At 33.3% G+C, this 17,284-nt stretch overlaps 2 protein-coding genes across 4 annotated transcripts in view; one reads left to right on the top strand and one right to left on the bottom strand.

Moving 5' to 3' along the window:
- The window catches only part of LOC128217918 (uncharacterized), a 51,924-nt gene extending 46,743 nt beyond the window's left edge, over window positions 1-5,181 (bottom strand). For both annotated transcript variants that reach the window (XM_052925374.1, XM_052925375.1), the window contains exons 1-6: window positions 5,136-5,181; window positions 3,893-4,116; window positions 3,120-3,192; window positions 2,009-2,119; window positions 1,247-1,371; window positions 223-406 (exon numbers count right to left, since the gene is read on the bottom strand). In XM_052925374.1, coding sequence (XP_052781334.1) covers window positions 223-406; window positions 1,247-1,371; window positions 2,009-2,119; window positions 3,120-3,192; window positions 3,893-4,041 — 642 coding nt within the window. In that variant the 5' untranslated portion in view covers window positions 4,042-4,116; window positions 5,136-5,181. The remainder of the gene's footprint in view (window positions 1-222; window positions 407-1,246; window positions 1,372-2,008; window positions 2,120-3,119; window positions 3,193-3,892; window positions 4,117-5,135) is intronic.
- Window positions 5,182-5,227: 46 nt separating this feature from the next.
- Window positions 5,228-17,284, top strand: part of LOC128217284 (nischarin-like) — a 28,326-nt gene continuing 16,269 nt past the window's right edge. For both annotated transcript variants that reach the window (XM_052924321.1, XM_052924320.1), the window contains exons 1-12: window positions 5,228-5,360; window positions 6,541-6,624; window positions 6,946-7,128; window positions 7,454-7,502; window positions 8,317-8,412; window positions 8,971-9,038; window positions 9,908-10,000; window positions 12,691-12,786; window positions 13,362-13,487; window positions 13,985-14,180; window positions 15,402-15,460; window positions 16,380-16,508. In XM_052924321.1, the coding sequence (XP_052780281.1) occupies window positions 5,274-5,360; window positions 6,541-6,624; window positions 6,946-7,128; window positions 7,454-7,502; window positions 8,317-8,412; window positions 8,971-9,038; window positions 9,908-10,000; window positions 12,691-12,786; window positions 13,362-13,487; window positions 13,985-14,180; window positions 15,402-15,460; window positions 16,380-16,508 (1,266 nt within the window). In that variant the 5' untranslated portion in view covers window positions 5,228-5,273. The remainder of the gene's footprint in view (window positions 5,361-6,540; window positions 6,625-6,945; window positions 7,129-7,453; window positions 7,503-8,316; window positions 8,413-8,970; window positions 9,039-9,907; window positions 10,001-12,690; window positions 12,787-13,361; window positions 13,488-13,984; window positions 14,181-15,401; window positions 15,461-16,379; window positions 16,509-17,284) is intronic.

Below are 17,284 nucleotides of genomic sequence, written 5' to 3'. Positions count from 1 at the left end.
AAAATTTAAACCTAATTCCCTTCGTGTTCTACTTCTAGCTCGACAGTACTGGAGTTCAGTAGTGTAAAGTTCAAGAGTAACAGATCTGTGGTCTGGTGGTTAGACCAAGGGGTCACAGATTTGGTCCCCCACCTCACCACTAAAACTACTTAATTCATTCTTGGAGGACCTATTCTCTCACAGCGGCCTACGCCCATCGGTCAGTAGTGTTGTAAAACCTACCCTCAGGTACTGGTTGAACCTCTTGGTTGAGTGAAGGTTACATATAAGCCAGCGTAGGTAGATGAGAAGATCTTCCATCTCCAGCACCCCCAGGGCATAGTCCTTCTTGCACATGTATGTCTCCCGGGAGACAGAGAGCCGGTTCGCACGCTGGACACAGTCATTATACTCCATTAAAATATCACTAGAAAGAAACGAAAGATGATATATTTGATGTTAAGAAAATATCACCTTTTAAAATTTTAAGAAAATGGAAACTAAGTTAACCAACAACTGTCATAGCTGGTTCCGGTGAAAATCAATTACAAATGAAGTCAAACTTGACAGGAATAGATCTCTTTAAAACTTAAGCATTGTTAAAATGCACATGGTCAAAAACCCTGCACAGCAAGATATGTGAATTATAAGTATATCTGTTTAGAATTCTACTCATATTTTAGATTAATTAAGTGTTTGATCATCAAGCATAATCAAACTCCAAACTCGTTCAATAAAATACCAATAATTTATAAATAGGCGAAATACATATCTCATATTTGCATATTGAAGCCTCTGAAGTTTCATTAATGAAACAAGAAGGACATAAGACAAGGTGGATTGAAGAGATCTGGCAAACATATCCAATGACAGACGTTTTATTTAAATGCCTTTAAGTAAATCAAACAAAAAAACATAAACATAAAGTCAGATGGCCAAAATGCCCATTATCCAGGTGCCATATTACACAAGCATCGTAAGTTAAATTTTTACCTTTTTTTTAAATTCAACAAATCCTTAACAGTGTTTTATTTCACTGGAAGACAGTGGTATGTTAAGTTATACACTTAGTTCTCCAATTAAATATGGACACTTAAGTTTTTAAAAATGAATAAGTTTTTTTAAGAAATGTTACAATTCCGAAGTTTACACTTAGAATATGTAAAAAAAAAACTTAAAATGCTTCAGTAATACGACCAAGTATATAACGTTACATATTTAAACAACTTCATTGGTAATTTTTCCAAAATCATAACCAAACATTCACCTGAGTCTTTTTTGGTAGATGGGATGAAGCGTTTCCATGGTAGCGGTGTTCTGACAGAATCTTTTCCAGCGTAGGAGATGGAGGTATTTACACTGAACGATGTGGTGGATTCTTGTTGTGAAATACTGCAGAAAAACAGTTTTTTTGAAATTTCAATCTGTTTAACAATTAGAATAATAAAATTGCACTAGCACATAAAGTTTAGTAAAAGTTGTTTTTCTCTTGATCCTGGTTAAAGCTGCACTCTCACAGATTTACCGTTTTTACAACTTTTTTATTTTTTGTCTTGAAACGAGCCAATTTTTGTGAAAATCCATGGAAACCAGTGATATAGACTGCTGACAAAAAATTAGATTGCAGAAATTCATATTAAAGTTAAAAAATGTATGTTTTATGCATTTTTCTTAAACCGTTAGTAACGGTTTAAACCATAAAACATTAATTTTCGAACGGAAATATAAAAATCTGCGATCTGATCTTTTGTCAGCAATCTTTTATCATTGGTTTGCAGATATTTACGCAAAAATTTCCTTTTTTCAAGACAAAAAATAAAAAAGTTGTAAAAACGGTAAATCTGTGAGAGTGCAGCTTTAAGGTTAAGTTTTTCACAAATTACAGACGCTATCAATCACAATGATAATGATATGTTAATATCACACTTTGACTCTTGATAATGACAATACCTCAAAATTCAGACAAGCCAAAAACATCATATAAAAATGTTATGTCTTTTTAACCTTTGGACTCGACAAAAAAACATACCTGATGAAGTAAGAGCGGTAGACTCTCTGGCGTGTATTCCATGCTTTCAGCATTGTTCATCTCTTCTCTCATAACCTCCGCCTGAATAACTAGAGACTGGGCCTCGCTCACCTAGAAAAAAAATATTTTCAAATACTTAGTGATCAACTCTCAGGTGTTTGCCAAACTCAACTGAGTCTAAGCCTTGCTTACCAAGAAGTTGGCAAGAAAAGATACCAGAGTAACAAGGTTAAGAACCAATCAATCCTTTAGAAAAAAGGCTCTGATTTAAAAGTGAAACTCATATTCAAAATCAATACATACAAATGTATGACAAACATCAATTTTGAGTGATAAACTATTTACTAAATAATGCATTTATGGAAAATATCAATTACTGATAACAAGTTTGTAACCTTGTATTTAATAGCTGAATAGCACAAATATTAAATAACAGGTGGGTCCTAGAAAATTTACAGTGATCAACTATCATCTCACAATGTAGAAATAGCATGTTTTCTTTGTTATAAATAAAAACACAGTATCCTTCATAAGAACCATTGTTTTTGATATTTATTCATCCTTTTTGTTAAATAAAAACAATTGTAGTACTGCTTTTTTGGGATTAATAATATATATTTTAAGGATATCTTTCATATTCTTGCATTTTCTTTATGGCATATCAATTTAAAAGGCTTTTACTAATTGTAGTCTCTTTGTATGGATGGTAAATGAGCAATGTATAAAGATCACAATTTGAATTTATACAAAATGCTTTAATAAAGATGTTCTTTAAACCAGTAATGATTCATTTAATATTTTGCAAGTCAAGAAGTCATTTTGTATTGCATGATATTCATACATAATGTATGTTGTTTGTAATTGTTATTATGAATGTACAATTGGGCAATAAAAACAGAAACTGGAATATTGAGGCCTTTCCATTACATATGTGTCTCATAATTCTGTAACTTCTACATGACATCCATGACTACTGACTCTTAAGACAAAATAAACTTTCATAATAAGTTTCTATCAGATAAAAATAAATTGGATTTTACATTAATATTCTCTCTGAATTTGTCTGTTTTAATAACCAATGAATTATAATCAAATGAAACAATGCACAAACCTCCAAAGACCTGTCAACCACCAATTTCCGCTCCTCTCTGTAAAACATCGCATCTCGGGGCAGAGGGACTGAACTGAAAACAAAAATAATGAATGAATAAAAGTCATTGGAATTAGACTTTTGGTCTAACCCAAGCAAAATCCGTATTCGGCTCTTTTTAAATAGGCCAGCTACTTAAAAATGATATCTTTGAAAAGGTTGGATATACATTGTATGCTGCTGGAATACAAGCCATATTTCTAGGAGACCTCCAAAGGGGATTTTGCTTAGAAAACCAGGGGATTTTGGCGTTGGGGATATGCCACATATCATTCAATTGTTTAAAGTGCAGACAAGCTTGTGCTAATTTCAATCACATTAAATATTAAGTTTTCATGCAAAGAAGATATTCAAAAGAAATTGACAAAAGTCGAACCCCGTTGGCTTTAACTCCCAGGGTATGGCAATAATACATGGAGTCTCGAAAAATTCGAGCCAAGCAATAACGCTAACGTTTAATAGAACAAACTGGAGTCTCGAAAAATTCGAGCCAAGCTATAATGCTAACGTTTAATAGAACAAAATCAGTTCTTTTCATTCAGTTCACGCCAACAAGAAAATCGAGCTAAAGGGGTTTGACTATTAAAAATTTTAAGACTTATTTTCTATCACTAATTCAGCATTTACAATATACAGTATTCGTTAAATATTTTTGTTGGCCAATCACGACATGTGTAACTTCTCTATGTTCATTTATCAGCAGCAGAAACAAACTATTAAAAACCTGTATTTACCTGAGAGCCTTAGACGGTGAGTCAGTGACAATATCGCTCTCATCAATTTCTTGTCTCAGCTCTTCGAGTTCTTTTTTCAAGTCCTTCTCAAGGTCAAGGACTTTCTCCGTGGTAGAAGCCCGGTAGAGATCGGATAGATGCAAAGCCATTGTGGTGGCTTTTTATTCTTTATCCTGATTATCAGATAAGTTCTTGATTGGCAGTCATTCCGATGGACACATTTTCTGAATTAAAAAACATGATACATTTATCTACTTTTAGTTTTTCAATATTATTATAGAAAAGTTAAATAGATTTATTTAACATTTGTTCAGTTTAATATACAATATTGTATCAAAAAATGAATCACTATAATGATACACATACATTAATATTTTGAAAAACATGTATGATACAAGTACATGTAGGTTGGTGAGTGAAAATATGGTAACTGAATATAAATAAAGTTTTGGTTGTCCGGTTAGTGCAGTGGTTAGCACATTCGCTTCTTACTAAGGCCACCAGGGTTCGATTCCCGACCTGGGCGTATGTTAGTTTGGTTTGTGGTGACCAAGCCGGACAAGTGGGTTAACTCTGGTACTCCGGTTACCCCCACAAGACAAGACCACACTCTTGTGTAAAAACATGCCAACGAGAGCGATTAATATAAACGGCCACAATGGCTTAGGGATTGATTTAAGAAAAAACCTGTTTGCAAGTATGATGCTCTACCAACTAAGCTAACCGGATCATAAGTCTAGATAATAATATGTTGAACAGATTTGTTAATGATTTTTGTGATGGCAAAACCTGTTTTTAATAAAATTCCTAATATAAACTCTGATTATTTTGACTTACAAACCAATATAACTCACATACATTGTGTCCTGTGCGATTCAACATCTACCACAGAGGATGGTAATATTTAACAACAACAACATAATATTTAGATTCTCATCATTCTGACAATCTGTTTTCAATGTCATTCTATATGATGACTGGTTTTTTTAGCATAGGAAGTAAACAAACACAAAAGTTCAAATTATTAATACATGGAGAACACCATTTAGGTTAACAGTAATGTTACAAACTACATCCGAATGCATATGTATCCGAAATTGGTATTAGTGGTCTTTCTTCAAATTACAAGGCCATTCTCCGATTGAGCCAAAAGCGCATTTAAGTTGCCACAGTTATGGCAGAAAATTCTTGAAGCAGGCAAAGTTTATATCATTGTATATAGTACACATAATTCAATACAAACCCAAAATTGTTAAAAATCTTGTGTCAGCAGGTGCGAGCAGAGTCGCTAGCAACCTCAAGGGAAGTAACTCTCAATGTGTACAAAATAGAGGGCGTTGTCAGAAAAATAATGTTGCTTCCGGGTTAATTTTATACAAAAATGGCTCATTTTGGAAAAGACATTGATAATATCACAACGACATCATCGATAAAGATAAATGAAACCCAAACAGTTGAAACATACACGGTAAATTCACTGTTACTGTTGTGTGATGAAGTTTTTTCACATGTTTTTCAGTTCGTACCAATGATTGTTTCGTCCCCTGTTTTATTCGTACCAAATGAATTTTTAATAAATTTAGAATTAAACCTTTCCATGTTTTGCCTAACCATTCATGGAGAAGGTTAATTAGTAGGAATTCGTTGTGTTAATGCCTTCCAGACTTAAGAATTCTTTGACAAATATATTTGGCCAAGTCTTGTGTCACTATTTTTGGCCTCTATGCCTGTCAAATTAAGGCTTTGTCAGGAATCCCCTGCTGCCTTGAACACTTGGTTTTAAACTTAAATATAAAGCCTAGAGTTTGGGCTATGAATTTTATATTGTACGCTGTTGGCAACTCCTGGCACTCCATATTTATTGCATCAACGGATCCAAGGGGTGCACCAAGCCCACACCAGGGCCTCCCGGACCGCCCCCCCCCCCATTTTTTTGTCCATCTATGCTTTATATGTCGATATCAGAGAAAAAGTAATAAAATGTGCTTAAATTGCACCATTCATAGTCGGTTCAAAAGCTTGCTTGAGCTTATGATTCATTGTTTGTATCTTGCAGACTCAAAATAACACTTATCATACCATGCAGACCCCCCCCCCCCCGACCCCCTGTCAACAGTTATTAAAATAATGAGGGAGGGACCAAGGTCAAAATGTTGTGCCTCTAAGTTATGCCCCCTCTTACGTCAATTGCTGGATCCAACCCTGTATTGTGTATCTCTGGTGTGCTGAAATTCTTATACAAAAATGATTAGCTTATAGGGACTTACACTTCTTTATCCTGACTTGGAAAATGTAAACTGGGAGGGAAAGTGCACTTATGTGTGGCTCAAACACATGAATTGTGAAACACTAGCACTGAGCTAACCAGATGGCTGGTTCTTTCCTCTAACTACAAGCTTAACTCCAACCCTACCCATTTTTGTGTGTGTTCATGCTGTATGAACGCAGCAGAGCCTGTAATCTAATTCAATAAATCATGTAAGAGACTTGGCAGTTGGTAGAGCTTCTTACTAGACATACTGTAATATTTATATTGAAACTTCAATATACTGGTTATTTCCAATTTCTGCTAGACAAATCCATATATTTTCATGCTGTGACATTAGGATTGACACTCACATAATTATTGTGGTTATTTCCAATTTCAGCTGTATACCATTGAAGTGACAGTGGGCCCTTACTCATGGACCGTGAAACACAGATACAGTGACTTCCATGATCTACATGAAAAGGTGAATTTCACAAACTTCTTCCAAATTTACACTTGGGGTGCAAGTTCAATCCCATTCGCAATCGGACCAATGTATATATACTTCTTTGCCAAATATGCCAAAAAAAATCCTAAATTGTTTTGAAATAATGTCTGTAGATATTAAATGTTTGTTAACTAAATATATATCCCCTGTTTACGAGTTTGATTAATGGGTATTTTCCATTTAATTTATCATTTAAATACTACAATATAAAGCTGATGGATTAGGTAAGTTATAATTTAACAATAACAATTCTTATAAAATCGTATTTGCAAAGTTCTGTTATTTGTATCGTTTCAGTTATGTTCTTTAACAAAGCTTGAACGGAACCTTCTTCCTCCGAAGAAACTCTTTGGCAACCAATCAGAACAGTTTATTAAGAAGCGACAACACGATCTTCAAGTGTACCTACAGACTGTGTTACACTATGTGTCGCACAAAATCCCCAGTTGTCTCTCTACCTTCTTACACTTTGAAAAATATGTAAGTACATTTTGTTCTGGGAATACATAAATTGACAAATAAAAGAATTTGGTAAAAACAACTCGTAGGGCCTTGAATGAGAAATTAAGTGAATGGAAAATTGCAGCTAATCAATCAGGGCTGGAATTCAATATTGATCTTAATTGGATCTAAGAACGATGTAGCTAAGCGGATTACTTGTTATTAATAACTGGCCAATAGTGAGAATAAAGTCAGTGATGTATAACCATAAGATTTACTAAAATTGTATATTGTTACAATTTCTTGTAAGAACATTGCAATTTAGATTTCAAGGTAACTATTTCCTTATTTTCTCTGGTTTCAGGAAATTCATGGCATCACACAAGGAATGGCGGAAGAGCTTTATAATAGAGGTATATGTTTTGATTCTGTTGTCTCGGTCAAGAAATAGTTTCCTTTATGCCAGTGACACAACAAATTAATTTCCCTTTCGAATAATCAGTTTATTAAGTACATTGAAAAATAGTTTTACATGTACTGTACAAAATATAACATTTTTTCTTAGTTCAAGAAATAGTTTCCTTAATGCCGATGGTGCAACACATTAATTTCTCTTTTGAATAAATGAAAGAAAATGACTAGTATCGTATTATGTATTATTTGCAGTGATTATTTTTGGAATTATTTTCAGTTAGTCCTGTCATGATTTTGTTTATTTTTAAAGAAATTCATTTCCTTTTTATTCATTAACGTAATCTGCATTTATCAACTTGGATTTTTTTATAAATTATGGGGAAAATGGACAAAGGGGAAACAGTCTGTAGAAGGCAGTTAATTGCATAAAAAAGCACTGTATATGTATTATTAAGATACAATAGTTTCAAGTACACATTAACATTGTTAGTTTCCATTATCAGTTGTTCGTACCACATCTAATATGTTATCTATAAAAAAAGAAGAACTATCTTTTAAGCACTACCTTAATAACGGGTCACAAAATGGGTGCAGCCATTCTATTTTTAGTCACAGAAAACTATGATGTCATATTTCCGTCTTATGTCATATTTATTTTTAGACCTATATCTATTTCTGCTTGTTGCATTTCAGGATGTCATAATGTTAAGCTGAATTAAAATGTTAAATTTCATCATGTTTCCCTTACTTTTAAGTGTCTAGTACATTTGTAACACATGAAAGTATATGCTTATACAAAAGCGTTTGTTTCAGGCGATGCCATTCTACAAAATCGTGAGACATACTGCACATCACCTCTACATTTATATTCCCTGACAGAGAGATTGAAACTCCCAGAACCCACTTGTGGTACTTCCCCTTTGATATAATTTTGAAACATTTAATGGTTATCTACCTTTAAGAAATTTTAGATATTAAGTAGTAATCTCCATTTCATAAAACTTAATAATTGGTGGTAATCCCCCTTTAATGAAAGAATACCTTTGTTGATATTCACCTTTTAAAAAAAAATATTTAAAGATATCATTTAACCCACTTGTAGGACTCAATTCTAAAATTTTAACACATTTAATGGTTATCTCCCTTAAAGAAATTTTAAATATTTAGTGGAAAACTAAAAATAATTTTTGGTATTCTCCCTTTAATGAATGAATACGTTTGCTGGTAGTCTATCTTTAAAACAAAATATTTGGTTATAATTTTTCTTATAAAAAAAATTAAAAAAAATATTTAGCATTATCTCCCTTTAATAAATGAAAGGATTTAGTGGAAAACATGTAGTGTTAATCTCTTTTTAATACAATTGAAAATATGGTGGTAGAGGTGGATTGTTTACTTTGTAGAAGTATATGCTGTAAATTAACAATACGTTGTAATTAAAAAACAATCAATTTTGTATGTTTACAGATGGTGGGGATGTCAAGCGAGACCTGGGCCATATTCTTGACTTCATAACGAGATTGAAATGTTTACAGGTACGATCATTCAAACTGTCAACAGTTTCATTTCATTAACCCTCTTTATGGCTGAATAGTAAATCATGAGTTATGGCCCTTTCATTGTCGCAAATGGACTAAACTGCTGCCTGATAGGGGAATTATAGCTTGATTATAGCGCAGTCTTATTGCATTCAACAGTAACTGTTGTACATGCTGTTATACCAGGGTTTTAGCCAGATTTAAAAAACAGGGTGCTGCAGAACAGGAACAGGGTGCTAAGGTAAAAAAGAGGAAATTGTATAACGTTGTGAATAATTTGTACATTACCGGTATGAATTTTACAGAAAATGTTAGAAGTTGTTCTTAATTGAAGACAATAATATTAGGTTTCAACTGCCAAATATGTTAAGTATGTATGTATTTATAATCACATTATAGTTTTTAATCAAAACAAAACAAATACTTGATCTTAAGCATGTAATTCTAAGAAGGCTAAAGAGTACACATGCTGGGGCGGTATTCATAAAACTTCTTACATCATTTCTTAACTTAAGTGGCTTTCCTAATTTAGTATCTCTTCAGTCATGTGAAATAAAAAATAAACAATTTCCAAAATACTTTATTTTCATTGACATTATTGAAGTAAACATACTTAATCGTTAAAAGCACTTATACATTTCTTTAAATTGGATTATGAAAAATTTAAGAAATCGACTTAAGTTAGGAAATGACTTAAGATGTTTTATGAATACCAGCCCCAGGTCTCCATGATGACAGAATGGTGCTACAAGAAAAGGTCAGGGTGGGGCACTCTTTCATCACTCTTGAGCTAAAACTTATTAATACAATCATATACATATAATTATAAGTCTGTTAATACACATTGTTATTGTTTGTATTTTCAGGTTACTGGAAAAATGAAGATTGGGACAAGCAATATCGATATGAATGCTTTAAACTTTGATCTCTCTCTGTTCAAATCCCTGCAAACATTGGAGGTAAATAGCCTGCTTTACACTTCATTGTAAAATAAAGATACAGATAAAAAACATTAGCAATATTTTGGCGTTATTTAAATACCGTAAATGACTGGGTATAAGACGATAGGGGGTATAAGACGCAGGGAAAAAAAATATGTGAAAAATCCGAGAAAAAAACTTTTAATCTATGTTTTTGGTTAAAAGACGCATAGAAAAAATGTCAAAATCGTCCGGCATTTTCAGCCACCATGTTTGTTGACAGTGACAAAAAAAATTTTTTCGTGAAAATGGCGATGGTTATCTTTAAAACCATACAACCATACTGTCGAGAATGAAAAGTTATGTTATGCAAAAAATATTTTGACAGTGCCCAACTTTGCTTTTTTATATGTAAGTTTGATTATTGTTTAATTCAATTTATTATTCAAAATAATATTGAATACCGTAATTCACAAGAGTTCGGACACCATAAATTAATTATTTTTTTCGCTCTCCGAATACATAGAAAATTATCATTTTTACATTTTATTTACATGTTTGTTTAACCTGCCTTTTTTCTTCATGTTTGCTTTTTACCACTTATTAATTTATCCGTAGTAATCAATGGTCATAAACTTATTTATTACGCCTATAAGTGTAAATCCTTTATGAAGTTAATTAAAACACCATTTTATACATGCACTGAACTGAATAAACACATTCTATCGGCTTCAGATCAAAGAGTCACACTGTGTGACGTCACATAACTTACAGTTATACCCACGAGGATCTCGTGGAGAGCATGGACATTGCTATGCAGGATTAATGTATAACTGTACGATTATTGCTTCATATAGTCTATAAGTGTGGTACAAGTTTAAAAGCTTATTGGCAGATCGTTTTACAAACATGCCATGTTGATGTTTTCTTAATCCCTTGATTGCCCTTGTTGTTTCTTTAATCCTCAAATAAATATATCACACTTCCTTTTCAACAGGCAATAAATCGTTTAGGATGGGTAGTAACTAATTAAATTGTCTCAGTGGTGTATACGGTTAGGTAATCTAGCCAGGCATTGTAAAGATAAAAATCAATAATCTTCGTCTGTGAAACTTGGTAACTATGAAAGTTATGATTGATGTCCTTTGGGTGCCCGAAAATTAGGTACGCAAAATAAATTATTTTGGGAAATAATTATGGGTGTCCAAATATTTAGAGTGTCCGAACTCTTAGGTGAATTACGGTAACTTTAATCGAAAAATATTTTTGTTGAAATTATAAACGTCTTACGATATACCGTATCCCGATCTTCAACTGCCGTTTTAACCCGTATATACTCGATCAATATGACGCGAGTAACATCCCTTTCTACATAAATCTAAACAAACTCTCGGCTTGAAATTGACCTCAGAAAAAAAGTTCAAAAAATTGTTACTGGGTATTATACGCAGGCATTTTTTTGCATCAAAATCTGAGGGAAAAAAAGTGTGTCTAATACCCAGTCATTTACGGTAACTAGGGAACTTTAGGCTCCGGAGCTATTAATTAAAAAAAATTGTTTATAAAGTAAATGTTTTTTATTTGTACCTAAATAATGTGCTATTTTTAGCTCACCTGAGCACGATTAGCACCTTGATTAGCTCTAGGCCAAGTTTGAATCTGGGTCATGTGTGGTCTAAAACTAGGTCACCAGGTCAAATAATAGGAAAAGTATTTTAACACTCTTAGAGGCCACATTTATGACCATATGTTCATGGAACTTGATCAGAATGTTATTGTTGATGATCTTTATTAGATCAGGGCCCTCTTGTTTGTTTTTATCATTAAAGTAAAATGAGTTACACATGATAACACATTAAAAACATTTTTTAACCATCAACCTTTATTGTGCGCGTTTAAAGATTAGATAGTTACATAATGTACACTTCTGTCCCATTTATTGACATATTTGAGACAACAATTGAATACTGAATACCATTTTACACTCTTATAACATGTATAAATTTAGAGCCAGATGCCTTTATTTACTAAAATAAGCTTTTGACTTGACTTGACCTGACTTTTCTTCAAGTACACATATAAATGTGTGTATGTTAAGATTTAAGTCATGTTTGGGATGAATATTTTGTCACTTTTTTAGAATTATGTAAAAAGTCAAAGATGGAGTAACGGCTCTTATGTTGTCATGTATGTAAATAATAATGGCTGATTGTACGGGCTTTTTATGCTTCGCCTCACAGCAATCTTGTATATCTAGTAAGCTTAATGACGGTAGGAAATTAAATTGATTTTGGACAAAAAAAAGAAAGAAATTGTTAACCAAGGGTCCGTATTCATTAACCAACTTAGATTGAAGATTATAATCTAAGTGTTTTGATTGGCCTGTATATTTAGCTGACCAATAGGCTGAATGGAATCACTCAGGCATGTCTAAGGATAAGGAAGTGTTTTGATTGGCCTGTTTATTTAGCTGACCAATAGGCTGAATGGAATCACTCAGGCATGTCTAAGGATAAGGAAGTGTTTTGATTGGCCTGTATATTTAGCTGACCAATAGGCTGAGTGGAATCACTGATGCATGTCTAAGGACATGGATAAGATCCAATATTAAATAATGGCCATGCAGCCGCATGTATATCTGTGGTAATTGTGTACTCTACCATGACTATGTTGAAAATAAATTTATTTGTAAAAGACATTGTTTGTAAAAAGAAGTTCATTATTTTCAGCTTGGTTGTTGCAATATCGGTCTGATCGGAGGGTTGGAGGTCGTTAAACAGACACTGAAATCGATAACCGTCGGTAACTCGATCAGCTCACTCAAGGTGAGGTGAAGACTTCAATGGGCTGATTGTTCAGAACTTTGTTAAAGTTAACAACATGATTAACAACATTGTTGTTAAGTTTTAAACATGAAATATTTGATGATGTTCTCACATATTTAATATACACAAGTACAGCCGAAAAATTTGTCTTTAATCTTATTAGAATTAGAAGTGTATCCATTTTAAGCAGTTATCATTTGAAAGTTAACAATAATTACGTTAACAACAGTGTTTACTTTATCAAAGTTCTGAACAATTGCCCCAGTAATTAGTAAAATGAGAAAAGTTTTCATTTATTTTTTTACTGGGTTGCAGTCAAAATGGTCAAATAGGACGGCAGGTCAACTTAACTGATGAGAGTGTTGTTTAAAGAAAGGGGTCACAAAATTGCCAGATTGCCTATCAGCTATTGGAAAATACTTTTAATAGATAATCAGTGTACATGTACCTTACTGGGAGGAATTTAACAATGAAATGGGTTTAACAGACAAAGATAAGACATTTAATTAAGTGAGGTTATCTTATATAAGATTTTACCTGAGCAGTCAAACTTTATCAACTTTATCTTGTTACAGGAGATTCTATTACACGACCTACCCCACTGGAAAGCAGATGATGGTACTGTCCTCGTGACGCCCTGGGACGGTATTAGGCAGGCAAATTTCAGCCACAACTCTCTCTCAAGGATTAATGAATGTGTGGTAAGAATTCCGCAGTTTAATGGTTATTTGCACATTAAGGTAATTAGATTATTGACTTGTTGTAGAGTCATCAAACTTGGTATGCCCATTAGACATAGTCAGTGCATGCACCTGCTAGTTTTGAGGTCAGTAGGTAAAAGGTCAAGGTCAAAATGACCTTAACTAGAAAAAAATCATTGGCGCCCCTGACAGGCAATACATATTCTTGCATACCAAATGTGTGTTTCCAGTCATATGACCAGTGCTGGAAAAACCTGTCTTACAGCCCCCATGTTGGATGAGTCCCGCGTAACAACGCACCACTTCTTATTTCTGTTATTGTATGGTTTATAAAAAGTAAATTATGCCATTTCAATAAAGCAATCAAATACATAAGTTTGCAATACTTTTAATTAAGATTGAAAATATATAATTGTAAAGACACAATTTTTGGAGGAACTGTTTGAAGTCAATAGTGATTTAAAATTACTGTGCTTTATAAACATCCAACATTTCAGCAATTAATCCCAAAGACCGTCCGTCTGGAGATGAGCCACAACAAGATCACGAGTATAGAAAACCTTCACTGGCTGAGCAATATGGTCCATCTAGACCTGTCGTATAATGATATAGAAGAGCTGGATGCCCTGCATTCAAAACTTGGAAATCTCAAAACCCTGAACCTGGCTGGAAATAGGTTGACATCTCTCCAAGGTATGTTGCACTTTGGCTCAATTTTTGTTTAAATGGGGAAAATCAGTTTGGCTCAGTTTATGTATAAACTGTCAGTTTGGCTCAGTTTATACATAGAAGGGCAGTTTGACTCAGTTTATATATTAATGGGCAGTTTGGCTCAGTCACATAGTTTACATGTATAAACTGAGTTAAGGGATATTGTGAAATCATTTATATTCGTTGGCATGAAATTTCGTGGTTTGCCGAAAAAATACAATTTCGTGGGTTTTCATTTTTGAAAAAGAAAATCGAATATGCGAACGTCCTAGATCGTCCGCATAAGCTCCACGCGCTGGCCCGTGATTTCCATCTTGTATGTCACACGGTTTATGACACTCGCTAAAGTGGTACGACATGCCAATTAGTGCATATACCGTTGTCAATTATCGATTTAATTGGGAATTAAAGTCATAAAAGAAGATGTACCGTGATCATAAATACAGATAGGGGAAGCCATTGAATACCAATGCAGAATTTTGCAAACTGTGGAAACACCGAAAAGGTGCGTTTTTTTGAGTAAACAAGATCATTTCAATATTTATTCACACAATTTTGTTTAATAAGCATATTGAACGCGTTGTTTTGTGGTTTGTCTCGTTGGGTGCTCAGTAACCTCCAATGTAATCGATTAATTATTTCATTAAATAAAAAAATTGAGTACCGACACTCATCACGCACATCTTGTAAACCTGGAGATTTTCATAAACAGCACACGTTTAAGCACGTGCTTCTGTCATTTGGTTCATAAAAATCACATTTAATTGATTTGGTTTATTATTTGTGGCAGATATAATATATTAACAAAACAATGATAGTAATATATACAGTGAGACAGGTATAAATGCTGTATACTGCAACTTCTGTAACGAATAAACTAGTATGTACATAACATGGCAGTTGAAAAAGGGAATAAAGAGTCTATATTTTGTCGGATCTTAAATTCGTGGATCACCCTGCCCACGAAAACCACGAACATTAATGCCCCACGAACATTAATGATTTCACAGTATTGAATTGACCTCAATTTCTCATAACATCTTAAGTCCCTTAAAATAGGTTTAAGCTTTGCTCACGTATTTGATATAATTTGTGTAACAGATACTATCTTGAGAGTTCGGGGATTTTAGAAGGAATTTGTCCTATGATAATCACAAATTTGTCCTTGTGCATTTGTAAACATGTAGTATAATCTATTTTCAGGTTTTTCAAAACTGTTTTCTCTGGAGCATTTAGATCTCGGCTATAATCAAATAGGGGCAGTAAGTATTGAAATTAATAATTTGGCCTGAAATAGATATTTTACCAAAGGTTTTAGCCAGGTTTTCAAAAGGGCAGGGTGCTGCAGAAAAGGGACAGGATGCTAAGCGAGAAAAGGACGCATTTCTGTGTGGAAGTGAAGAATTTAAACATTATGAATTTCAAAAAAAATAGTAAAAATTGTGCTTAATTGAAGTAATTGTAGGTTTCAACTGCCAAATATGTCCAGTTGGTTTGAATTTATAATAATATTTCAAGCTTTAATCAAAACAAAAGAATGTTTTGATTATCTTAAGTATTTAATTCTATGAAGGCAGGAGGGTGCCCATACTAGTCTCCATGAGGGCTGGAAAGTGCTACCAAAATAGGGACAGGGTGCAGCACCCTCCCATAACCCTTCAGCTAAAACCCTTTTTTAACATTTCATTATACATAAATATTTTACATTGGATGTCTGTGTTGTATATTGAAAACCAGGGCTGGATTCATAAAACTTCTTAAGTCATTAACTAACCTAAGTCACTTTCCTAGTTTTAGAATCACTTCAGTTATATGAAATAAAAAATAAAGAATTTCCAAAATACTTAATTTTCTTTGATCTTATTTAAAAAAAAACACACATACTTTCATGTTAAAGACCATAAACTTTTCTCTTAATTTGACTATGAAAATTATAAGAAATCAAATTAAGTTAGGAGTTCATACGCTCATGTATATTAAGGCCCATTACATAATAATTTTCAGGTTATGCCCCTTGTTTCATTAAGAAAAAAACAACAGATGACCATTGGCGATCACTCTGCAGCATTCTTGTTTTAAAAAGTCTTTATTTTTCAAACAACATGATAGTAACAAAGAAACTCTGTTGCATTTTCAATGTTCTATATTTGTTTTACACCCTACAAATGCCTTACATTCCAGGTAGAAGAAATAAAAGCCATCAGTCGCCTCCCTTGTCTGGAACGTCTTCTGTTGCTTAGCAACCCAGTGACTTTGACCCTTGACTACAGAACAAAGACATTGACCTTGTTTGGAGACAGGGTGAAAGAGGTTGGTTTAATAGTTGATGTTTAGTTAACTTACCAGCTCGTATGTTGTTGTAATGCACTTGCAGTATCTTAGACTTTAGAAAAACTATTTGACAATTTATTGCTTTTAGCTTCTCCTGGCCCCAATTTCTCGAAACTTCTTAAGTCCCTTATAATAGGATTAACCTAAGAACACTATCTTTGTTTTTCAATAACTTGCGTAATATTTAATTCTTTAAGAGTTGTTATCCTCTAGATAGGAACTATCTTTATGATTATCACAATAAACTATTTTTTATTTATCAAAATTCAATTTAAGTATGTATTTTGGCTAAATTAAAATAGGCTACTTGAGCCTGTTAAGCTTTCGAGAAATTGGGCCCTGGACAAGACCTCTGCCAAATAAAAGAGCTATACACAGTATCTGTGAAGCAAGCTTTTCAGAAGTTGACCATCTACGTAATATAATTATAATTCATTAAAAAATATATAATGTATTAGATATTTGATGTATTAGTTATTTGACCTTGACCTTTAAGCTTCTCCTGGACAAGACCCCAGCCACAGAGAAAGAGCTTGACACAGTCGCTGTGATGCAAACTTTTCAGAAGTTTACCATCTACGTAATATAATAATAATTCATTAAAAATTACATAATGTATTAGTTATTTGACCTTGACCTTTAAGCTACTCCTGGACAAGACCCCAGTCACAGAGAAAGAGCTGGACACAGTAGCTATGAAGCAAGCTTTTCAGAAGTTTACCATCTACGTAATATAATTATAATTCATAAACATT

This window comes from Mya arenaria, chromosome 14 (assembly GCF_026914265.1).
Source record: "Mya arenaria isolate MELC-2E11 chromosome 14, ASM2691426v1".
Lineage (NCBI taxonomy): Eukaryota > Metazoa > Mollusca > Bivalvia > Myida > Myidae > Mya > Mya arenaria.
This window is presented reverse-complemented; position numbering and strand designations above follow the sequence as displayed.